The following is a 26,164-nucleotide window of genomic DNA, read 5'->3' on the forward strand; positions in this document are numbered from 1 at the left end:
GCTGATTTGACACACAACACCTGAACAGAATCTCAAAAGTACTTCTTTATTTTTCATACTTTAGCACCATCACATGCCTATTAATTTTCATCTTTCTTTTTCCAGATCTCACAAATTAAACTGGGACCAGCTGGTTCTCCACCTCTTTTTGTGGTTTATGGAGTTCTCATTTATTATGTCACTAAAGTCTCCAAAGATTACCAAAATAACAGCAAGAGGTCAATCTTTTACTTATTAGGCCCCCAAAGCTGTGGAATGATCTAACTACTTATGTTACAGATGTCCCTTCAGTCTCAGCTTTTAAATCCAGGCTGAAGACTCACTAATTTAGTTTAGCATATCCTGACTAGAGCTGTTTATTAGCTGTGCTCATTGCATCTCTGTTTGTTAGTCATTTGTAGAAAAATATAAACATCACAATAATTATGGACTGTTACTAAGCTTATTTTATTTTTGTTTGTCTTCTCAGTCTTCTGCTGTGGCACTTGGGGCCACTGCACTAATGCCAAGTTGTTTTCCTGCCATGGTAAAAACACCTGAGATACTGGGAGCCCTGGAATTAATAGACTTAAAGATTCTGTCATCAGATTAAATGGCCCAGAATTGTCTCATTGGAGAATATAGAGGAGTGGGTGGGTAGCCAGGTGGATGAGGTCCCCAGGACTAACCGTGCTTGACTTTGTCGACTTTCTCACTTACAATTGACTGTGGACCCTCCAGAGATTTATTTTCTGTGGAGATGATGCTGACGGGGGCTTTTATTTTCCTCTCCTCCAATGTCAGTTGGCCCATAGTTCAACAATTAATTATGGGATAGGTAACGCTGGACTTCATTTATTTTAACCCGATTCAAACTGCTTTGTATCTTTATGAATTCCCTATATAGTTAGCAAAGTCTGTATTTGCAATATAGTAGAGGAATTATCACAGCACTCTGCACCTGCACTGATTAGAAGTATATGAACATAAACTAAATTGAATTATGTTGGAGTCAATCCTAGCAAAGCAAAAACCAACACTGGAGGAGATGCCAGACCATGAAACAAACTCACCCACCTCTGGGGAATCTGAAGTTACCTAATAAACCAAATATGAATGTCTTTGGGAAGTAAGAAAAATCAACAATCTGCAAACAACAAGACATTGCAAACTCCACACAGAAGCTGAGGAGGATGGAAAATGAATCTGTGTCCCTAAAGCTAGCAGTGTTAATCACTGTGCCACCATTCCTAATACAGTGTAAATGATGCAATAAAAAGGATATTGAAACATTATTTCTTGCATCATTCTAAATGTTTCTGTCTTGAAAAAATTCTCATGACAGAGATATAAACAGAAAGATGGAATAGTTAAACATTCTATGTAAAGTAGGTCACAGTCATTGACAATTTAAATCACTTCCCATTTTTAGGTTAAGGCCTGACAGACAGGTAGACAGCCAACAGTCAAAAATAAGTTTTTTCAGCCTGACTGAAATCTTTTTGTGATGTAAAATAACTAAAATGAATCCCAGCCTTGGAAAGCTTCACTGTTTCTAAAGGTCAGTAAGAAGTAGGTAAAACAATCCATGAATGCTGACATTGGCCTTGAATAATTAATAAAATTAATGAAACCACTGGCACTCAATTATATAGAAATGTTTTAACAAACCTAGATTCAAACCATAACCACATCTGTTGTTAACATTTCAATACATTTCTGCGCAGTCGTAAGCAGCAAGACAGACCTATAAATATGTTCAGTTCTGGGTGATCAGGCGTAAACGGAATCAAATCATGAACTGTGTCACAGATATTTGATAGCATTGTGGAAAAACAGTCTGAAAAATGAAAAAGTGAGTGAGGGAATATATGAATGAATTTATAAAGAATCACTCTCTGAACATTCCAGATTCCTTCCCAGTGTAAATATCAAGAATGAATTAATCATTAATTTCCAATCTTTACATATGGTCAGAAATACAGTGATCATTTTTATATCTGATTGCTCGTATTTTAACATTATTTTGGTGCAGTATACCATTTTGTACACGTTTTCTCCTGGCTGGCATCCTTTTGTAAATTTATACACATGGACACTGCCATCGTGTTATGCTATGTGTAATATGCCTTGTGGCCTTAAAATGCACAGGAAGCAGCACCCTAACTTTAATTACCTAAAGCGAAGAGATCCCACATAACATTCAATTTACGAAAAAGATTTTGGTTTTCACTAATGTTTTGTTTTGACAGCAAATCTGGTTTTGCTCTTAGGCAAATTCTGAGGAAGAATCCTATGATACAGTATGTGTATAACGGCCTTGGCAAATTTCTTCAAATACTTAATGGAAAAACACTAAAAGAAAGATCTTCTGTGATCTCTTCCACTCAATATTAACAAACTGTCGGACAGGACACTGCTTCTGTCCTGTTTGAATGTTACATTAAAGATGTGCACGCTGCACTAACTGGTGATTCTTAAAAAAATCCCAGAACTACTGGACTATGAAGCAATATGGATTATCAGATGCTGATTTGTACTATCTGCCTTAAGTTTCTAAAATAAGCTTCAACTCCCCTGACTCAGTAATGGAAAAAGTGTATTTTTAAAAACAACGAATTGCCAAAGTCAATCATTTATGTATTAATAGTTTAAAGCACAAATTGTCGGAAATACACCCATTTCTTAAGTCAGCTAATAGAAATAGAAGGTCTAAGGCTACATCTAGTCCAGGCTAATGACACTGGAACTTCAAGCTGGTCCTAGCAGTGCAACCGGTCACAGCAAATGAGAGTAAATCTGAGCGGTAAAATTAAATTAAGCAAAAAGCATTTAGAATGAAATTGTTGCAATTAACATAAAATTTTTACAGCCAATAATGTGAACAGCATGCTGCACTAAAACACACTAGCAGGTCCAATCACTAACCTTAGAAAAAATAAACTCATTGGAAAAGCTTCAATGAACCCAGAAAAGTTTACCTCACTCACCTATCACAATATGAAAAGATCTGATGTAATGCTAACTAGCTCCTAAAGAGCAAATAAAGGCACATGGAATGAATGAGAGACAAAAAAGAGAAAATGCACAGAAAAAAATACTGTGTGCTGAAAAGTTGTGAGCAAAAATAATGAGCAAGATGCATGGGTGCTAATAAAATATTTTTGAAATGGCTGTACAATAAAAATGCCAAGGCTCTAGTGATTGTAATAAAGATTCGAAAGCCTGATGATTCTTTTCTGTTTTGAAGGAAAATATGGACTCTGTAAATGCTGTAAAAGAGTTCAAACATCCCAGCAATGTTAATCAACAAGAAGCATAATTTGTTAACATAAATGGCATAAATCATTAATAAAAAATGTGTGACTATAAGGTGGGCAAATGGTAAGATGAAAAAGATAAAGTAATACAAATAAATATCAGATATGCTTTCAATTGGCTGTTGGTCACCTTTTAGGCAGAGAGAATAAAAGTTCTTTTCGTCCCAAGATACAGTCTGAAAGTCAGTTCTGGCACATTATCCATCAATTTTCCTATTATGCTTGTTTACATCAGAGCATCACATGGACCTGGGGGTTTGTCCTGGCAGCAATGGGCATAAGCCACAAGCCAGTCTTGAACAGGACATAAGTCTCTCATTTGAAACATTAAAACTCACTAATGGATCCAGTTTAGAGTCATCAAATACCTTAACTTTGCTTTTTTAGATATGTCAAGAAACCAGTACTTGCAAAAACATGCCCATATCACAAAGACATTGACTGGGATGGGAATCCAATCCTGGTTCATTGTGCTCTCCGGGAAAAATTCAAAATTTTGTACCACCATGCTGGCATCGTATTATTTTCAATACTTGAATATTGACAACAAAACTACATCTACCTTGGAAAGCAAAGCTAAAAATATAATTGTTTCCAGATTGACATTACTGCTGTTGAATCAAGTTTATGAAGATGGGGTTAAAACTGGGTATGGCATCACAAGTGGGTGCGATGCCAGCTACTGCTTTCCAGGTCAGGTACAATTATGATGAGCACTGATTATGAATGCAAATTGTCAGTGTGCTAGCAACTTTTTCATGCATTTGACAATAACTTGCACCACAAATGTCTGTGATCACAAATCTATCTTTGCACACACCAATAAACTCAACAAGAGAAATGCAGCTTATTTTCCAGGTGTAGCATAAAAACAAAAACCAAAAAGAATTCAGAAACTGATGGGAAACCAGAAGCTTTCATTGTCTGTCTTCCCTTTATGTCACTTGCTCATTTTCTCATGCCACACTAAACCTCGTACTGGTGTCACTGCACTTTCCAGTAAAATTAACTTTCTTACTGGACACTGGGTAGCCATTTATATCTTCCTGCTCAGTGACATCATGGTCAGGGCTTTCATGAGATGAGTCCTTCATCACGCTGTAGTAGACAGGCAGTGTATATTTGGTCTCTTTTTCTTGTCGTTGCTTCTTGCACTTGCACAACTTCTTGAATGCTGCTCGGAACTTCTGGGACATCAAGTTGTAGATGATTGGGTTGATGGCGCTGTTCAAATAAATGCACATTCTACAGAAGAGAAGGAACCAGGTGTTTAGGTACGGAGGGTCCATCAAGGAGTTGACCACCACCAGAGTGCGATAGGGCATCCAGAGCAGGGCAAACAGGATTACCACCACTGCTAACATTTTGGTTACCTGCAACAAAATTAAAAAAAGAGATTAATTTATGATTTGTTTATAAAGCAAAACAGCCAGAAACAGCATGTGTGTAGAAGTCCACATGACCATCATCATCAAGTCCTTCCATGAGAACCCTAAAAACAATGAGGACGGATCATTTATGTTAGGTAGAATGCCCAGAGGGGGCTGGGTGGTCTCATGGTCTGGAACCCTTGCAGGTTTTATTTTTTCTCCAGCTGTCTGGAGTTTTTTTGTTTTTTCTGTCCTCCCTGGCCATCGGACCTTACTTGTATTCTATGTTAGTTGGTGTTCTCTGATTTTAATTCTTACTTTGTCTTTTTTCTCTTTCTTCATCATGTAAAGCACTTTGAGCTACATTATTTGTATGAAAATGTGCTATATAAATAAATGTTGTTGTTGTTGTGTATATGGGTGTATGTGGCTGTAGTAAGAAAAGTCATGGGGGTGTTTTATTATAATAACTTATTATTAATTTTAATTGTTTTAACCAAGGTCCCCTGGCTGTTCTATCAACAAGCAGCACCTGTGTCGATATATGCTATTATTTATTGCTTCATATATTTTGTATTCATCTGTGCTAGTGTTGTGTGCAGAAAATATTTGTATCCAATGTCACATATACCCTGCTGTTCTTTCTGAGACTCTGTGAAGTGCCTTGAGAATGGGAAAGGCACTACAGTATATAAAGAAAATGTATTATTTTTATTATTAACCTCTGTTAGCTAGCATGCCTCGAACACACAAAAGGCATATTTTATTAAACCAAAACCTTTGCTATTTCAAAGGGGGACGTATTTGGTAACTTTTAAAGCTTTTGTTTTCATAACTGGACCCCAGCCCAATTCACTTCCATTTCAAAGCTGAAGAATTGCCTACATAGTTTTTTAAATGTCCAACAAACGCTCCACTTTAGAGCAAAACTTCACGTGGCAAATGACTATATTCCATGATTATGATTAAGTAACTTGGACTGGAGAAATATCAAACTTTAATCCTATCAACATAGAATCAGGTACAATGCAATAAATCACAATCCATATCCACTGTAAAACAGACCCAAAAGAAAGCAGATGAGATGCAACTGAACAAAAGGGAATATGAAGAGATGTTTACATAGTTGTAATCTAAAGGCAGGCATGCACATGCTGTCATAAGGTGTAGTAATGTGTTTTTTCCATCATTTTACAGCATGATTCAATTATAATTACTTTATATTATTTAATTATATTAGTTTTAAGAGCTGGCACAGTGCTTAGTGCTGCTAGAGACTGGATGTGAGACCCGGCCTGATCCTTATCTCTGTAGAGTTTCCATGTATGTGTAGGTTTTTCTTCTCTTATTCATGGGTTGTAACCCTCAGTGGACAGTAAACTTTTAAGCCTACATCTTTAACTGTTTTAAAACATTGTACTATTGTGGTAGATAGGGGGCGCTCTCGCTCCCTTGAACCCCTGTCCACGACTCCAGACACCAGGTAAAAGTCCCAATAATGACTTTATTCAATCGCCACAGTGCACAAAGCATCCTCTCCTCCACAATACTCATACAAATCACAATAACTATTACAATAAACAATCCTCCACTCCCAGACGCGTTGCCACCCTTCCACCCAGCTCAGCTCGCCGTCTGAGAGCGCTCACAGTCCTTTTATATCTCCTGACCCGGAAGTGTTCTCCATCCCCAGTCCATGTGACTCTCAATCACTTCCGGGTCAGGTACAAGTTCTTTTTTTCACCCCGGAAGCACGTCATTCCTCCTGTCCACGTGTGCTTCCACGGCATCCAGCAGGGCTGCGTATAAAAACTACATTGTCCATGATGCTCTGCTGGTCTTCTGGGGACCTCCATACCGCAAGGAGGGCTCCACCTGGCGGCTTGGGGGTATTGGCCGGGATAAACGGCCGGCCATCCACCACAGTATTTACTGTACATCATGATTGAAAGGAGTGGAGTTCTGCTTTCAAACAACAGTTGTGTTTTAGACAGAGCTTTTAAATGAGATTCATCCTAGAAGTCTGACTATGCTACCGGTCACCAAATTATCATTCACAAATGGCACACTGCTAATGTTACTTCTCCAAGTGCCAAGTTAAAAACAATCTATAGATGGAATGTTAAAAGTCTAGCATGACACCGCCCTAGAAAAGGGGCCTGTAGGACTTATTTTAATTCAAAGCCATTAGACCAAGGCTACTCCGCTACCAATCCCTTCATAAGAAAGAAAAACTCAGTGTTCAAGAAGGCAGCAATGGCTGTGTGAAATAATAGAGGCAATATATAATAATAATTTAATAACATGGTAATACCTTGAGGTATAATTAGATAAGTGTGTCTGTTTTGACAACACAGGAAGCTCCATCAATTCATGAAGATATAAAAAATCCTTTTACACGTGTTCCTTAAATGCAATGAATAAAAATAGGTTACTTTAATGAAGCGCTTACTCAGAAAGTAATTTGCCACACTCAATTAAGAATGAGACAAATGGTGTTGGAGGTCTCAATATCAATAAAAATATGGAAAACAATTTATCGACTGTCTTCCACATATTTTAAAGCTTTCTGTTTTGAGCTTTAAACAATAATTTGATATAGAATACTGTATACAAAACATAGGGTAAATGCAAAGAAATCACACTAAAACCACTTGCCTGCTGTTGCTAAATAGAGAGAATATATGATTGAGTTGCTCATTAGTTTTATGATTGCTTTAGAAAATAAACATTTCCTTTTACTGCAAAAATGAAAGACTGCCTGTATTTAGTATGGAGTGCATTTGCTTCAAAATACAGTGACTATATTTCACAGAGAAGTTAATAAATATAGATTATGTATTTTGACACAAACAAAAGCATCGACTGCACAGATCCTTTCCTTATATTGTTGATGCATTTCAATGAACAGTATAAGCACTTTAGTAAGTGGTGTATGTGTTTCAGAATACAGTGCAAATGTTGCACTGTGCAGTTCACTACTGATTGTTTTGTGCTTTACTACATGATGCATGCGTTTCAATATAAAGCTGTACACCGTACATGTTTTAGTACCGGAATGAGCTACATCATATGCCCCGTGACCTGGCATTACAGAAAAGTCATCAACCCTGTTGCATGTTGTAAAAACAAAGGGCATGAGAAAGGACATCCAGCTTAAAAAAATATGGAGGGGAATCTGATGATTCCACAAAATGGACGTTAAACTGACAGAGTGAATGAGCTTCAATTTAAGTATCAGCAGTCCAGCTTTCTACTTATTGCTGCTTGCTAAACACAGATGACATCTCCATTGCCTGCTGGCACAATTAGACAACTGGATGATGTTGTGATACCACATGCTTAAAGTTAAAATTTTTAAAAAGTCAATTTATATTAGTTGGTCAATTTGTACAACCAGTCCAAGTGATTTGGAAACACCAGAGGAACTCTGCCAAAGCACAGCAGCACAAATGTATACAGGTGTGTGACGTGGATCTCGCACATTCCCATCTTGAAAATGAGAATCAAAAAGGACGCTACAAAGTGTTATGCCAAATGCAAGTCTCTAAAAAGCACAGCATAAGCATAGTCCACGTGGCTTTTTTAGTTCAGGCTGATATCCCTGAATTGCCTGCTGGTAAAATAGAGAAAAGCCAAGCAAAATGACACCTTTTATTAGCTAACTAAAAAGATTTCAATATGCAAGCTTTCGAGGCAACTCAGGCCCCTTCTTTCTTGCCTGAAGAAAGGGCCTGAGTTGCCTTGAAAGCTTGCATATTGTAATCTTTTTAGTTAGCCAATAAAAGGTGTCATTTTGCTTGGCTTTTCTCTACATTCATAATGGCTAACACGGTACAACACCCTAGTACTGCTGGTAAAATGTAATGTGAACCACCTGCAAGAACGGTGTTAGCCAGGCCAGCAGATACGTGAGAATTCAAGAAACTACAATGAAATTTAAAGTGTTAGGCTCAAAGAAACCTCTGTTGGAAAACCAAAGAGCAAGACTATAACAAAGTCAAAGTAAGGACTGCCAGTTGTTCAGTAGATGATGAGCTATCACCAAAACTGAGATGCTAAAAGCGTAAACAAAATTAAGAAATGGGTGTACTGACTCATGACAAGACAGTAAGGATTTTTAATGAAAAGGATCAGGAGATGAAACATAGTTTTAATCACTAATTTAAATTTGAGGCACCAGATAACAGGAGCAAAGATAAAATGCCAGAAGGTCTTTCACTGGAGCATTCATATGCAAACACAGGGGCTTTATCTGCAAAATCAGATAAGAAATTGCTGCCATATCTGATCTTTTAACCTATTACATCGATGATGTCAGACATTGCAACTTCTGCGATCGCTAGCAACCAGGAGCCGTGTCTTAACAACAGGACTCACAAGTTCAATGCTTTTTCTAACATGTTTTGTAGACAAAATAACTTTTCCAAAACCCTAAATAGATAGATCCTTTAATAAAATCATTTCGGAGGAACCCACAAAAAGGTAATAAGAACTGCTGGTCACAACAATGGAAGGCAATGAGGTGTGAACCAGAAGACGTAAAGACACAGAATGCAAGACTGAAGTTGTTTGGCAGATGCTTCCCTTGACCCCCACCTGGGGTTATAAAGCTGGATATCACTCTGAGGTGTACAGAGTGAAGAGAAAAGGAGGCAGGACCTTCCCTTGTCATGCTCCAGTGTTACTCACATTAGAAACAGAGTCCTCGAGCCTCACAAACTGCAGTCTGCCTGACAGATAGTCCTTCATGTAGGAAACCATGGGCTCATCCACCTGCATATCTCTGAGTTTACCCCTTAACAGGCATGGCTGCCTGCTTTTTCAGGTGAAATTAAGCCCTATGGAGCAGACATAATTGCATCCTCCACTCTTTGTCTATTAGGCAAACTGCAGTGGATTCATATTTTTAGCACAAGAGGACTCATAATCCAGGACTAGCCTCTCAAAGGTCTTCATGATGTGAGGTGTAAGTGTCACCAGTCTGTAGTCATTAGGTGAAGAGGTGCCTGTGTCTACAGAATTATGGAGAGAAAATGACAAGTAGATGAAAAATGTAGGCAAAAAATGTGCACTTAGAGCAGGCAGGGGTCAGAAAACCAGAAAAGACAGAAACACCAATCCAGAAAAGCATGGCAAAGGCCCTTATGCCAGCTTAAATTAACTGCAACTAAGTAGCCCTACATGTAAAATTTGTGTTTATTTGTATATTCAAAAAATTAGATACTAGAAGCTGCTTGACGACATTTTATTTAAATGAGGCACGATGACACAAGCAGTCAAGTCACCTTTGTTCAAGTGGCTATCCAAGGGCATAATGACACAAAAGGAAATGATGAAAGACATAAACAATTATAATCACAAAAACAAATGTACACATTAAAAAGAATAGCAAAACTGCATCACAGGAAGAACAATGCAGATTGTTACATTCTATGATTAAATAAAAGACCCTGTAGTTAGGATATAGCGGTTTGGATAATGGATGGATGGATTTTGTACCCGACATATTGAAGCAGCAGTAAACCAAATATATTTTATTTTTCAAAATAAACCTTGTGCACTTTTTGTAATGTTACCAGGCGCTTTTCTGTGCCACTGAATCAAATCATTTTGTCTCGTGTGTGTAACCACAAGTCTTTAGCCGACTATAGTGCGTCCCATGGAGGCAGCTCTTCAGATCAGAGGTAGACCAGGTGTTAGTCATACAAGCTTTGTCTTGACTATACAATTTGAGTGGCATTTCTTAGTGCGCTTCTGAGCAGCATTTTCCGTGTGTGCATTGTGAGGAAGAGGAAGCTTGATGGTTGACAGGTTTCATTGTCACTTTATTCCTGACTGACCATCACAAACAACTGAGCAAATTATGAAAATATTGACTGGTTGTGTGGGACTTTTGATACATAGACTCAACCAGGTCTCACACTTAGTATCATATGAAACTCTGTCCCTGCTCCCTAAAATTCTTTTATTGAATCCCCATGCTTCCTTTGTTTTGATTGTTGTTTGAACTCTGGGTGATTGTGATGTATCCGAGTTTCATCCCAAGTTATAAAACACTTCTTACACTTCTGCAAGTCTAAAATCATTAACTTGAGTTTCTTCATAGACTACCAAATGAAGTGAGGCTTCATTTCAGAAATGAATATTCTGGTCCCCCAAAGTGCAAAGACTTAAGCTCATGTTTAAGTGCTTATGAAGAATGGATTCATCTGACACTTAACAAACAGTCCATACAGTCTCTTCTAGCCCCACACCATCACTCTTTCAATTCTCCATCACAATTCACTCCATGGTGGTAACATTTTACGTTGTTCTTGACTGGGATTATCTGTGAGAGAGAGATCCTACTGTCATCTCTTAACTATGGCACATTTGATACAAACTACTAGGTTAGACTCAATCTCTGAAGACATATTATTCTCTGGAATTTGACATTCAATGTTAACATGAAAGCCTGATTTTATGATTTTTAGCATCCATGTTGACTTTGTTCTCAAACAATAAACATACAGGATGAGTCAAAATTATGTTAACACTAATGATACTGCTATGTATATACTTATATACAATTTTTGTGGACAATTTATGTGCTACATATGGTACATGTGTTGAACATGATATTGAGCAAGTTGAGACTTTCCTGTAAATCATCTTGCACATATGAAGTATGTTCTGTAAGTAAATTGTTTCCGCTATTCAAATGTTAACACAATTTTGACTCGCCCTGTATAGTAGAAGCCAGAACCATTAGAAACTTGTTATTCGCGTAATTTAGTAAACTAACATTTGGCCACATATGAAATCTGCACTGCATACAAACCTTTTCAGGATGAGACTCAATCTCCCATTATAACATAAATGCAAAAGAAACAAGGCATTGAAAACCACCAAACTAGTAAAGCAGAGGAGTCCTTAGAACCTGTAATTAAAGGCACATAAAATATCCATCCATCCATCCATCCATTATCCAACCTGCTATATCCTAACTACAGGGTCATGGGAGTCAGCTGGAGCCAATCCCAGCCAACACAGGGTGCCATCTCACCACACACATAAAATATGTTAAGCAAATATACTTAGCAATCGAATCATTAGAAAATATTTTAGTGAACACTAAAATTAAAGGAGTGAAAAACACCTTTTGGTGCGGTCCAACAAATAGCACAATTATTGAACAATAATTAATCACCACCATAAGTTAAACACCTAATGATTCTATCTGCACTTTCCCATTGTTACAGGCGATGGGAAACACCTCACCAACCAACAACCATGTGCTGTCCCCCCATAATGTATCTGCAACCACTTTGTTCCACCTTCCCTCTATCCAAAATGTCTGTCAAGGATACTCCTTAGTGCCACCAAGACCAAGAAAAGGCCCTAACTTCTATGTGGAGCTGCTATTCGTCCTTTTGCTCTTGAAGTCTCCACACTCCTTCTTGGATTCTCTGGTGGTCACAACTTCTGTACAGGATGGGCTTCTACAACTTAGGTATGTAACCCTGCCCCCCCCTGAAGATCTCCCGGCAAAGGCCTTCTGGCCCTACCTGTCAAGAGCTGTCTGCAGACTGATATGATATTACAGTAGAGCTAACAGAGAAAGGAACTGAAGAACTGAGTATTAAAATTTTATCAACTTAGATATCAAAAATATGTCAAAGCCAGACTTGTGCATTCCACATGAATTATTTATTAGTGAAAACTGGTTTTGCAGGCTACTTAAAAGTCATCCTTCACATGAGCAATACATCAAACAAAAGAATATTATGTGATATCTAATTATTAATCAATTTATTTTTTTACCTAGTTTTTCCATACAGTAATCTGCTTATTTTCTAACAAAGTTATCCAGGTCAGGGTTGCAAGGAACCACACAGGGGCCCAAAGCACAAGTACGATGCCCGCATACTCATATAGGACCAGTTTATCATAGACGTCCTTGGACTGTACAGTTTTGAAGAAACCCACAATGACAAGGGAAGAACTGGCAAGACCTACACAGACAGTGCCTGGGATTGTGAAGCCATGAGCAGCGAGGCACCATTCCATGTTACAATTTCATAGTAAACAATGTCCTTGAAAACAATGCCAGGTCTTCTACCTGGGTGTCTGTATTAATAATTTGTGCATAAAAGATGTAAATCCAACTCGTTAGTAACACAACATTTTGGAATGTTCTTTGTAAAATATGTACTTCTTAAGAGATAAATCTGTTTTAGTAATCTGATTGTAGTAAATGCAAAATCTGCTCTTAATTTGTTTGCCTTGATACTTTTGCTGAGGATCCTACTAATATGTTGGCTTTTATCAATAAATAGCACATTTTAAGATTAGCACCTGAATATCTACAAAAGCCCTGGACTGTATTAAATCATGTGGAATTGTAATATTACATATTAAAACCCAATCAAATCTATTTATGTTTTCAATTTGTAGGCTTGCAGACCATACTTGTTATTCTAATCACAATTGAACAACCTTGAATCTGACTGTGCTATGAATTATCTTGATGGATGAACCCTAAGATACGTAAACAGCAACTTTTAGTAATAATTCTCTGTTCTTTAATGAACAATTACACACACTTTTATAATCATTATTATTAAATGATCCAAGTATTACTCATGATTTTGACATTCAACACACAATTTACCTGTCCACCGGTCCAGTTTAGACTTAACGCATCTTTCGAGTCAGGAAAGAAAGCAGAGATTCTAGAGAGAGCCCACATGGACAAGAGAAGAATAAGCAAAATCCAAACTGAGTGAGAGCAGAAATGAATCCAAAAATGCTGCTTTTGTGAGGCAACAGTGCTGAAGACTGTGCCACTCTACTGCTCAAAATGGAAAAATACAGCTGATAATTACATTTCAACTCTTTTTTTAATTTATTTTTCATCTACTCTTACACATTTGCCAATATATTTATAAGCAAGAACCAAAATAATACCAGTGGCTTCTTAAAACCTCAAACAATCGCTACACAATGAGACTGATACAGATCAGTACTTCTGTTTAAATAGATACAGATAAAATGATACTACACACTTTTAAATGGCCTAACCGAAAAATAGAATATGGATCCATTGTCAAAGAAAGCTCTTGATTTGTGCAGCTCTAAATATTACTCCCAACTAACAGATGGAACATAAAAACACAGAAGACTGAAGCCAAAAGTAATTCAAATATTCCAAAATAATTTTTGGTTGCTTCTGCTTCAATTTGGATTATATCATTGAGATTTTAGCTGATTGCACTGATAAAGAAACTGCTTGAAATCACCTTTGCACTCAGCCTTGCATGCATTCCATGACATTTAAAGTCAGAGCTGCCTCCAATGTAGGTATTGAACAAGTCCAAGGAGGTTCTGCTCAAGCTTTATAACACACTGGCGAGGCCTCATCTGGAGTACTGTGTGCAGTTTTGGTCTCCAGTCTAGATAATGACATAGATATGCTAGATAAAGTCCAAAGAAGAGTGACTGTGCTGATTAAAGGGCTGCAAGGGATGAATTATGAGGAACGATTAAAAGAGCTGAGCTATTATGGTTTACGTAAATTTCGATTAAGAGGTGACATGATTGAAGTGTTTAAAATTATGACAGAAATTAGTGCAAGTGGATAGAGACGGTTACTTTAAAATGAGAACTGTATTAAAATGTAGGATGTTTTTCTGCACAAAGAGAACCACTACCAAGTAGTGTGGTAGACAGTAGAACACTAGACATATTATTTTGTAAGAATTAAGTTGATAGGACTGGTGGGCTTTGTTGGACTCACTTACACACAGCCTGAACTACTCCCCTACAGCAGATGCAAAAAGTGTCCTTTTTGAACATGAAGATCATTCTGTACTCAGTGCAAATGTCTCTTAACTTGTGTAGAAGACACAGTTCAATGATGCATTTATCAAGCATCTTAGAACTACTTTGTACTTCTATGAAATGCACTAAAATTCCAAGTAGGAAAGGAATTGGTCCTACCTACCCACGAGTAGGACATGAGTAATAGTTATGAAGTGTCTTATACTAACTCCCAGTGAGGTTGACATTTGAGAATAAATTACATAATGATTTTACAGCATCCTGAGCTGTAAATTGACTTTCATTTTGTAGTTTCTTTAAAAATCATGATGACCGTTTGTAGTTTTCAGATCCTAATGGTACAGCTTCATAGTAATAATAATAATATTCAAAGAGATGTGATTACATTCAGATGAAAGGTTTATGCCACTCTCTTGAAGTAGTCTAGAGTCATGTATTGAACCTGGCCACATGCAACAAATCAAGAATGAAACTGAGACACACACACTGAATGAGAGCTAAGCGTTGTTATGGTGTATTAAATCTGTACATTTTGGTTTCCATTATATTTTGTTCAAGACAAGACAACAGATGAACTAAGACAAATCAAAGCAGGTTTTCTTCCCTTACACCCTACTTTTATAACAGTTTTGCACAGCTTAGTGCAAATTTGGTATTACAGCCTGGGAAAGAATGCTGAGCTGATACCTCAGGCTATTGATTACTTTACGGATGGACATCTGGGACATCAATTGGGTTTACGGGGTGGGAAAAGAAAAACATGAGGCAATATCAAAGAACTTTTTTTACCTAGGGAGCAAAATTCATCCATCATATTGACAGCCAGCCAGTCAGGTGCATGTGTTGTGAAATCAAGGCATGACATTTTCATAATAAATATGCCTTGGTTTGAGACAGAAGACAGAAAGAAGCAAAGAGAAGAAGGAAAAGAAGAGGAACAGACGAAGACGGCACTGGTCGTCAGAAAGGCATCATGAACATCGATTGCTAAATCAAATGCCTCCCTGGGACATTCATCCTTGTCATCTGTAACTTTTTCGTAAGCTTTTTCTAAAGACTATATATATTCAGACTTTCCTATCAGTACCTATTTTCTAGTATTCTTTGTTCCTGTGATATTATTATTATTATTATTATTGTAATAAATACCATGCTGCTTTTAACTTTCTATGCTTTGTCTTAATGTCTAGAGTGATTGAAGTAATCTTAATGTCTAGAGTGAGATTTCTTTGAGCACCTGGTGACAGCCGGATTTTTGCCATTATATCTGTGCTGCGAGGTTTATAAGGCTGAGAGTGAGAGCGCTACTCAATAGTTAGGGACAATACGATAAAGGTTTTCTTGGCTGATAAATGGCCTATAGTCAAGAATGCTGAGTCTTTGTATGTATTCTTGTAGACCAAAAGTAATATTTAGGTCTGAGATATCACTAAAACATCATATGTTGTTCGTGCCAAAAATAAGCAAGTCTCTTGAAGTGCTGAATAAAAGGCTGTTATTCCTATAGCACTTGTGTGGTTTAAAGTGCTAAGGGTTAATCAGCGTGTGTGTGTCATTCATGGGGCACTGTTGTGGTTAGGGTCTGTGTGTGTGTGTTTATCTGTGTGTGTGTGTGTTCATCTTAAAGTGCAACAGTAGAGCAACCTGATAACGAACTTGACGAGAACTCTTACCCTTGAGAAAACAGGTAAAGGGCAAGTAGAGGGAAATACCACAATAATACAAGGGTGATATGTTTATTTAACAGTAAATTATTCATTGCCAAAGCTCTGGAAGTTTTTTTTTTCTTTTTTTTTCTTGATTTTATAATTCCAGTTGTTTGTTTTCTTTTTTATTTGACAGCACCAATGTTTTCTGTGTTCTACTGTACTTTCTGTTATATACTGTACATACTGTATGCTTTGCTAATTTTCCTTTATATTAGTAAAAATGGCTCCCAAAAATATTGGTAAATAGCCAGTTTTTCTGACTGTTTTAGATAAAGCATAAAGTATGAAATGTTTAATCAAAACAAAACTGTACTGGCTGCACTAAGTTGCAACAATTTTAAATGGAAGGGGAATTGGGAGAATTTGCAAAATCAAAATAACAAGCCAAAGGTTGTTTATTTCCCATGAAAATGGGAAATAAATAATCAAACCCCAGAATGTGAACCATGAATCAAAGTCAGGAAACATCGTGGGATCTTGTATCTTGCAAAGGAACTGTAACAAGAACCAAGTTGTGTGGAATTTAATTGTAGTTGAATAGCAGAAGACATTTTCATGACTGGAAAAACACTAAAGCCATCCATCCATTATCCAACCCGCTATATCCTAACTACAGGGTCACGGGGGCCTGCTGGAGCCAAACTCAGCCAACACAGGGCGCAGAGCAGGAAACAAGCCTTGGGCAGGGTGCCAGCCCACCGCAGGTCGCACACACACACACCTACACACCAAGCACACACACCCGGGATAATTTAGGATCGCCAATGCACCTAACCTGCATGTCTTTGGACTGTGGGAGGAAACCGGAGTACCCGGAGGAAACCCATGCAGACATGGGGAGAACATGCAAACTCCACACAGGGAGGACCCGGGATGCCAGACCCGGGTCTCCTAACTGCGAGGCAGCAGTGCTACCCACTGCGCCACCATGCCGCCCTACACTAAAGCCATTTTTTGGAAAAATCTGAAACGTTAGAAGATGAAGAAATACAAGATGCTCATCATTATACAGTTAAAACTGGAGAAAACCCCAAGTGGGCACGGTGAGAGCATCGACTTCAAGTTGCCAGTTGTGTTGATGACAGATGTGTCTGTTCTCAGCTCATCCATCACAGCAACTAAACAAGACAAGAGCAGGATACAGTGAATAGTCAGGACTGCTGAAAAGATCATCGGCACCAGTCTCCCCACCTTACATTACCTGTAATATTCTAGAGTCATGGAGTGGGCAGGAATATCATCACTGACTCCTCACATCCTAGCCACAACCTTTTTGAACTTCTCCCATCTGCCAGCTGTTATAGACTAAATTACAACAAAACAAGCAGATATTAGAACACGCCATCATGTTCACAAATGGTTAATTCGGCTGTCCTTTCTCAGTATAACAAACCAAAATCCCATAATATTCTTTCATAGATAATGTGTATATATTTTTGTATTTCTTGCACTTGTATGCATTTGTTTACATTGCTTGTCTTGTATTTATTTCAGGTGTGGAGTAAATAAGAAAAAGGGGAATTTGCATCATATCGGTGCCACTCATTTATTGTCACAGTTTACCCAAAAATGGTATTGACTTTTAGTCTGGTCTTCCCATACTCCATGCCTGACACTATAACCACACTGTTTATCTTCTAAGGCAGTGGACTTTAAACCTAAAGGCTGCTATTTTTTTCCCGGCCTTCAACACACATCTAAATTAGGCATGTCTTTAGTGTTGCAGGAAACTAGAGGAAAGCCCAATAGGACACTGTGAGAGCTTCAACTCCGTTTGACCAGAATGCAAACCCATTGTGAATTAATCCCAGGCACAGACAGACATGGACTCAGAATGTCAAACGAAAACAAACACATTTTACTATCATTCTGCACAACATAATGAGCACAACCAGTAAAGCTCAGTCCTTATCTCTTCACGCTTCTCTCTTTTCTTCAGCCACCTTCACTTCTCACTCACAAGCTCTGTCTTCTACCTCCCAACTCCAGCTCGCTGAGTGGAGTGAGGCGGCCTCTTTTATACTGCACCTGGAAATTGGTCCAGGTGCTTCCCGATTAACATCCAGCAGCACTTCCGGGTGTGGGGGAAGTGCTGCATGTGAGTTCAGCTCCTCTTCTGGAAGCACTTATGGGTGTGACGGAAGTGCTGCATGTCAAGGCTCCAGAGCTGTCCAGGCACCCCCTGGTGGTGGCCACAGACCCCCCTCTGGGTTCAGCTTCTAAGCTCCAGTTCCATGCCCTTTTGTGTCCCGGGGGAGTTACTGTTGGTGATATGTCCACTTCCCCAGTCTTCTCCTCAAAAGGGCGTCCCGACCCACACCATCTTAATGTACAAATGAGAAGAAGGCTGTGCTAAGAGTAATACAGGTGCCCTGCTGACCTAGAACAAAAGTAATCCAGATTTTAAGAGAAGATCATTGTATATTTGCAGTGATTGTTCATCACACTTGGTTCTTCTGCTTCTGCTTCCAGGATATCTGTAAGAGTTTCAAGAAAATCATGTTGTTCAACTCTTATACTTGAGTGACTATGTAGAGAGGTAAGGCCCTTCAGCTGTAGAGGAGGCTGTACAGATACTGATGTCTTCTTTTTGCCTTGTATGCTGGGACTCACAGGTTGAAATACATTAATGGCTGTCTTACTGAAATACTAGTTATGTCCCAGTACGTGTCTAGCATCAATGAGATGGTGCCTGTATTTAACTACTGCTTCAGAAATTCACTATGGATTTGATCAAAATCCCTTTGCTGAAACCACATTCATCACATTATCAAGAAACAAGAAAAGCAAATCTGTTTGCTTATGTTGTCTTGAAAGCTAAAGTGACAGACCATTTCCCAAATGCTTAAATTGCACAAGGGAAGGACATTTATTTGTAGAATGTGTTTGAGTTAAAATGAATTCATTAACTTTTCTTTATTGCCTTTCATGGTATCTTTCACATGAAGATGATTAAAATCTATCAATTCGTCTACTAAATCTGCTTTTTACATCAACAACTGTATGAAGCCAGAGCCAGTGTCATCATTAGTGAGCTTACAGCACTGCAGGAACTGTAAAAATGGAGATTACAGGTGAATACGGGGCATCCTCGTTTAGCATGGTGTGACTGGAGGAGAGAAACCATTCAAAGTCCTAAGCACACAGAATAGGAGATGAAACATATAAAAGGGAGCAACATTAATACAGAATGAAACAAGGGAGGGATGAACACAGAGGGAACATACTAACTGTACTTCACCAAAACCCCCTGCTGATAATCCTGGCTAAACGGGTTTTGATGTTATGTTTCTCCAGTCCGGTGACTCCTTCACTTGTCCACCATCTTTCTCTGCTCTCCTCACCTCCCACCTATTTTGACCCTAGAAACCTACTCCTGTTTCCAATTGGGCTTTCACCCCTGTACATCTCCCTACTCTAGACACATTTAAGGGGGTGGTCTCAGATAAAGGGTATTTTTTTTTCCTCAGTTTTTTAAAGCCACGACCAATATAAATATGCTAATAAACAACAAATTAGTGTGGCTGGAGCAGTGGGTGCGTGCATTCCCATCGCTTGTAAAAACAGTGGCATGGTGCAGTGGTATCACCCAGGGTAGTAACCAAGGCCAGATTAAGACCGCCACAGGTTCCTGGGTGACTTGATGAATGGAGCTCTTAAACAGAGAGCTTATCAAATTTTAAACAGTGCAGTGTGCAGACACCCAGGCGTTTAATGCAACATGGTAATTCTTACTATTAATGGCTTGTAGAGACTTGACCGTTGCATAGAGTCGGGCAGGAGTGATTCCCCCTTTGATGATTTAAGGCCCTCAGATGTTTGATCATTTTAATGGGGGTGCCCATGATGATTTCAACCCGAAACTCTGCATAAAAATTTGAGAGACAGTCATTTGGGTGTCACTCTCTCTGATGGTATCACCTGGTGCGGTTTGCACCCCTCTAGTGACACTACTGGCGTGGCAGCCTGAGAAAGTCTCTTTCACATGTCACACATACCACTATGACAAAATATGTAAAAAACAAAAATATTATACCTGTCTGTTTGATGAAGCAAGCAAATAAATGAAGACACCAAATTTCAAAGTCCCCAAATACGTTGGGATATTATGGCATGCATACATTTTGTAGTAAGTTACAAGATAAAAAAGTACTTATTTTGCCACAATTTCAATAAGTAGTGTACGTGGTACTCGGGATGGACAGGCATCCTGGCAAGTGTGTAAGCAGCAGGGTTCGGAAAAATATTACTCATGAATGAAAAAAGTAAACTTCTCTTGATTTTTATCCACAAATGCTTCAAAAATTATTTTCAGACTTTCCTTCTGTGACAGCATCAGACACAGCAGTTGAAATTTATGAGGTAATAAAAAAAATAAACATAAACACTATACCGATAATAATTTCTAGGAAAATAAACAGCTAATTTATCATTTTGTTTCGTTATCGATCCAAATGCGTTCTTGCTCTGCACAGAAAACATCCCCACCTATCACTTGTATACTACACTGGTTTAGGTTTTCTCGTAGTGTAATTATATTAAATTAATAATTAGAACACAGCTTATCAGTGTGTCTATACTATATTCTGGTCTAGTTGCAGAATCAAGCCATCTGCTAGGGTCAACTAGCAGAATACCCGCGCTTCGCAGCGGAGAAGTAGTATGTTAAAGAAGGTACGAAAAAGAAAAGGAAAAATTTTTAAAATAACGTAACATGATTGTTAATGTAATTGTTTTGTCACTGTTATGAGTGTCGCTGTGATATATATATATAGCAAAATACCCGCGACAGCGATGTCATGTGTTAAAGAAGTTATGAAAAAGAAAAGGAAACATTTTAAAAATAATGTAACATGATTGTCAAAGTAATTGTTTTGTGTATTTGGTGGCAGCATCACAAAGTTATTTTCGTCTAGCTGCATAAGAAAATGTACCACAACGTCTGACACGCCTCCTTTTTACTGTTTTCTCACAGCTTGGATTGCTGCTGTCATATATACACACACACACACACATATACATACATACATACACATACATACATACATACATATATATATACATATATACAGTATATACACATACATATCTTCATATCTACATATCTATATACATATCTACATATACACATATATATATACATACCTATCTACATCATATATACACACACACACATACACACACACAAATTATATATATGTATGTATGTATATGTATGTATGTGTGTGTGTGTGTGTATATATATATATATATATATATATATATATATATATAAAATATATATATATTTATATATATATATATATATATAATCTAGATAGGTGTGTGTGTGTATATATATATATACATACATACATATATATACACATATATATACTTGTGTGTATGTTTGTATGTGTCTATATGTGTGTGTATAGCTTTGGTCACTGAGTGCAAGGGAAAAATAATAAAATATAGTCTATAAGTTATTAAACAGTAAAACATTAACGTTTAAGAAGTACAGGTACATTGAGCACTACTGGAGTGGTTTCAGGTAAACTACATTTTAAAGACTGTGTAACACAACAGGTAAGTAACTAACAGCAGCTAAAATGTATATGGATCATCTCTCGGTAGTAGATCCCTTTTGAAAGGTGCTACACGACGGCTGTGGTATAGAAATTACATTTTCTATGTGAACGCTCAAATTTGTGCCTCTGGTAATGTGCCTTACCGGCAATTAAAGAAAATTAGTTTTGTGTCCTCTGCAGTGTTAAGAGAGAAAGGCTTTGGTTTGGCATAAAAGGAAAAAGGTGTAAAGAAAGGAAAGTTGCCTTTTTCTTTTATATAGTATAGAGAGATGTGTTCGCTGACGTTATGATCGCCTTTTGGGGACAGTCGCGTGGGTCTTGTGTAGACTGGTGAGACGCCCCGCCATTAATCGGCTGTGATGGCACTGTCAGTCCTCCACTCGTGTGCGTGTCTTCATAATCCGAGTTTAGGACCTCATAATCGTATCGTGCAAAAGAAAGTGTGAATCGCCTTAATATTATTTTGCCGTGGTGTAGAAAAGGGGTCCGTGTTTGCACTTGTCTGGGCTATAGCGCAGGGGAGGATGAAAAAATTAAAAGTGCTCACTTTGACTTAAAGCAGAAGCGCAGTCAGCGCCTCAAAGGCCGGCACAGCTATGCGCGCGCTGGCTGCTCGACTTTTGCTGGGCAGGAGACCCCTTTTGTACACACGTCATGATATCAAAAGTCTCAGCGCTCTTTGGAGGTAATTTATATATTATATATATAGCAAAATACCCGCGCCAGCGGAGAAGTAGTGTGTTAAAGAAGTAATGAAAAGAAAAGGAAACATTTTAATAATAACGTAACATGATTGACATTGTCATGAGTGTTGCTGTCATATATATGCCTGCCTAAATAAGTCACCCGCTTTGCTCTTACTTTATTTACCGCTCATTTAATCATGGCTAATGGCGGAAAAATTATAAAATGGAAGGAGGATGGCTTTACCAAAACAATTATTGATGGCGAATCGATTATTCATAAAGCTTGAATTGGTGATCTGTTTTTCTGTGTTAACCTCATATTTTTCATACTTCTTCTCAAACTAAGGTGGTGCGAGGGTAAAATGAATCGGATGCGCTGATCAATGTAATCGGTGTACCAGGAAATCATGCATTGACAAAAGCTCCCTTTGCTTGTAATGCAAAGTGTGATTAAATGCATTATTTTTAACGTTATGGAGCACATGCATCGAAGCTTCTCAGCTGTGCTTGTGCTAAGAAAAGGAAAGATTTTAAAAATAACGTAACACGATTGTCAATGTGACCTTTTGTAAGTAGTGCCTGGAGGATTCAGTGTGGAGAAACTCTAGAGACAGCGTGTGTATTAACTTGTGGATTTTTCTGTGAGTATTTGGTGGCAGTCTGACGGTTGCTTCGAAGACGGCGTTAGCTGAGCTCAGCTCAGAGTGAAATGAGATGAATGGGGGGAGATGATGACGTGACTCCCCACCCGCCTTAACTGTCAATCCCCACAAACACAGTCTCGGAATTTGCATAAGCACACCCCTTCACCTACAATTTTAACTTAGTTACAAAGTGATCAAAACTCTCGCTTATATCCTCGCCCTCTCATTAAACTTGTATCCCGCATTACCTGTGGGCATGTGAAACGCCAGCGTAGCCTGTCTATGAACTTAATTTAAAGTTTAGGTTTACACCTTGCTTTCTTTCTGAGGTAGCAGCACTCATGAATATGGTTGTATATGTCACTCGCTCGCTTCTTATTGTTTCGCTGCCTTCTCAATTATATAATGCATGTTTTCTTAAGTGCTTTTTGGAGGTCTTCCTGGTTTTCTACGCACTGCGTTGACAGTCAGTTCACGTGATTACGTGGGAGGCGTGATGATGTCACACGAAACTCCGCCCCCCACGTCATTGCAGCTCAACTCCATTACAGTTAATGGAGAAAAATACCTTCCAGTTATGACCATTAGGCATAGAATTTCGAAATGAAACCTGCCCAACTTTTGTAAGTAAGCTGTAAGGAATGAGCCTGCCAAATTTCAGCCTTCTACCTACACGGGAAGTTGGAGAATTAGTGATGAGTGAGTGAGTGAGTGAGTGAGTGAGTGAGTGAGGGCTTTGCCTTTTATTAGTATAGATCATTTGTGAAAAATTATTGCTGTTTCTCTATTGTCAGAGATGGCTGGGTAGGTGACCTGCCCGGGATGCCCAGGAGGACCAGAGGAGGGCTTGCGCCTTCCCCAGACCATGTGGGGGCGACCGCCCTGGTTGCTTTGGGGACCATGGGTAGGGAGCTTGGAAGCTCAACCCTGTGGGGGCCCATGGTAACCGCCTTTGGAGCCCTGGACCTCAGCACTTCCGCCACACCCAGAAGTGCTGGGGGGAAGAGGAGCAGGGACACCTGGAGTGCTTCCGGGGATACATCCGGCACTTCCGCCACACTGGGGCGTGTCGATGGGAGATTGCCGGGAGACACCTGGAGCACATCCGGGTGTGGATTAAAGGGGCCGCCTCCCTTTATTCAAGGCTGGAGTCGGGTGAGGAGAGGACGAGGCAGGAGAAGAGAGCGTGGAGGCAGCCCGAAGAGAAAGGCAGAGTGTGAGAGGCCTGGACTTTTGGGGAAGTCTGTGGGTATGTTTGTGCACTTGAACTTTGTAAATAGTAGTGTTAAATAAACATGTGGTGGTGTTAACAACATGTCTACCTGTCTGTGTCCGAGGCTTAGTCCACACTATAAGTGAATAAATCTATGAAAAATGTATCTTAATTTTTCTCTATACGTCATTTTAATTTTCTATTTAAATAGGTTAACATATTCAGATATGTTGGAGGGCGGAAAATTGAAGCAATGCGGAATGAACTCTAGCTAAGCCACTGATCTAGTGGCAGTAAAGGGGGAAGAACATGCAAATAGGCAGTCAGGGGAACAGTCAGCCTTCTGCTCATATTTATATAGGGTGCAGCTGAGTGACAGTTCGGGTTAGCTTCACAATCCCTGATATCTTGAACCCAGAACTATTGATAGTCAAAAGCAGACATCTTCTAAAAACAAGCGACCCACAATGCTTCCCTCTAAAAACTGATGTCTCTTTTGCTCACCCCAGATACAGCCAAAGGAGACAACCTGATGACTGCCAACTTTCAAAATCACAGGCTTGGTTCCTTACTGTCACCTTGGGCTCCTGCCACCACTCCTCAGCCTTACACAAGAGCCCTCTTTGAGCATTCAGGTCACTCGTGCTACTTCAGATATACTGGCCATATACTTATCTACAAGGTTCACATTCCTGCCTGCCTATTCACTAGTGTGCTGGCTCCCCTCTCTCTCACTCTCTGCTTTTGCCAGTTTCACCTTATTTTAAACTCCTGATCGTCTCTCCCAACTTCTTTCGTTCTTTTTCTTTCTCTCTCATTTCCTGAGGCTCCCTTTTATGCGCCAATTGGGTGCGGTTATTACAATCATGAAACCTGGAGCACGAATGAGGAAATTGACTTGCACCTGCACGTAGCCTTAGACGCACTGCCTTTATTTAAAAACGCACAACACCACAAACCTCTCATCAATGGCTGGCTGTATAAGCAAAACAAAAAATAATAATAAAACATTGAAACACAAGTGGATTCAGAAAGATGGGAAACCTGATCTGAAAGCTGATGTTTAGAATGGAATGGACAGCCACACACTCTATGCAAACAGCGTGAACTGCAGACATCAATGTGGAAATGGAATGGATAGCTGAACAAACCAAGAGGAGCACAGCCACATGAGGCTTGTCTGATAAAACTGTCAGGATGAACAACCTGACAAAACAAAATAGACACTGAGGAGTAAGACATTCATGAACAAATTAATAACAAGAATGCTACTCTCTAGAGAGTGGCTAAGTAGTAATAAAATAAGATGCCAAAAAGGAGCTGAGCCAATGCTGTTAATGGATGACATCTCAAAAACACAAATGCCCTCCAGGAACTATCACAGATATAGTTTAGTAAGAAAAAAAAATCATAAAGAAAACAAAGCCGTCTAATGTACCAGTCTGTAAGGTAAGCCACAAAGTAAAAGAAAAATGACTGACTTTACTTCTAGCCAAACAAAGCAGCAGACAAAAGTCTACAGAGGCCTGAAAATGTAACACAGGCCTTGAAATAGAAATTAGTCCTGGGTGTGAAACTGAAAAACAGGCCTGTGGCCTGCATGCTCAAAAAGGCTAAGTCCATAAATCTCAGAAAGATCAAGAGAGGAACATTGAAGGAAAAATCAACTCACTGGTATACAGTGGTTTTGGTGCCAATGATGTCTGAACGGTTTTATATTAAGTTTATGGTGCTGATTAAGAATATGACTTTGGTTTTGCCAGATTGGCTCTAGTTTCTGAGATATTTAACAGTTAATTAATTAATTAATGCAACACGTTTGAAAAGCATTCAGAATTGCAAAAATAT

General features: G+C 38.7%; 1 protein-coding gene across 1 annotated transcript in view; it reads right to left on the reverse strand.

The window, feature by feature from the left end:
* Positions 1-4,255: 4,255 nt before the first annotated feature.
* LOC120514980 (thyrotropin-releasing hormone receptor-like) overlaps positions 4,256-26,164 on the reverse strand; it is an 86,004-nt gene continuing 64,095 nt past the window's right edge. The window contains exon 3 of the mRNA XM_039735650.1: positions 4,256-4,672. Coding sequence (XP_039591584.1) covers positions 4,256-4,672 — 417 coding nt within the window. The remainder of the gene's footprint in view (positions 4,673-26,164) is intronic.

The sequence above is a fragment of the Polypterus senegalus genome, chromosome 14 (assembly GCF_016835505.1).
Source record: "Polypterus senegalus isolate Bchr_013 chromosome 14, ASM1683550v1, whole genome shotgun sequence".
Classification (NCBI taxonomy): domain Eukaryota; kingdom Metazoa; phylum Chordata; class Cladistia; order Polypteriformes; family Polypteridae; genus Polypterus; species Polypterus senegalus.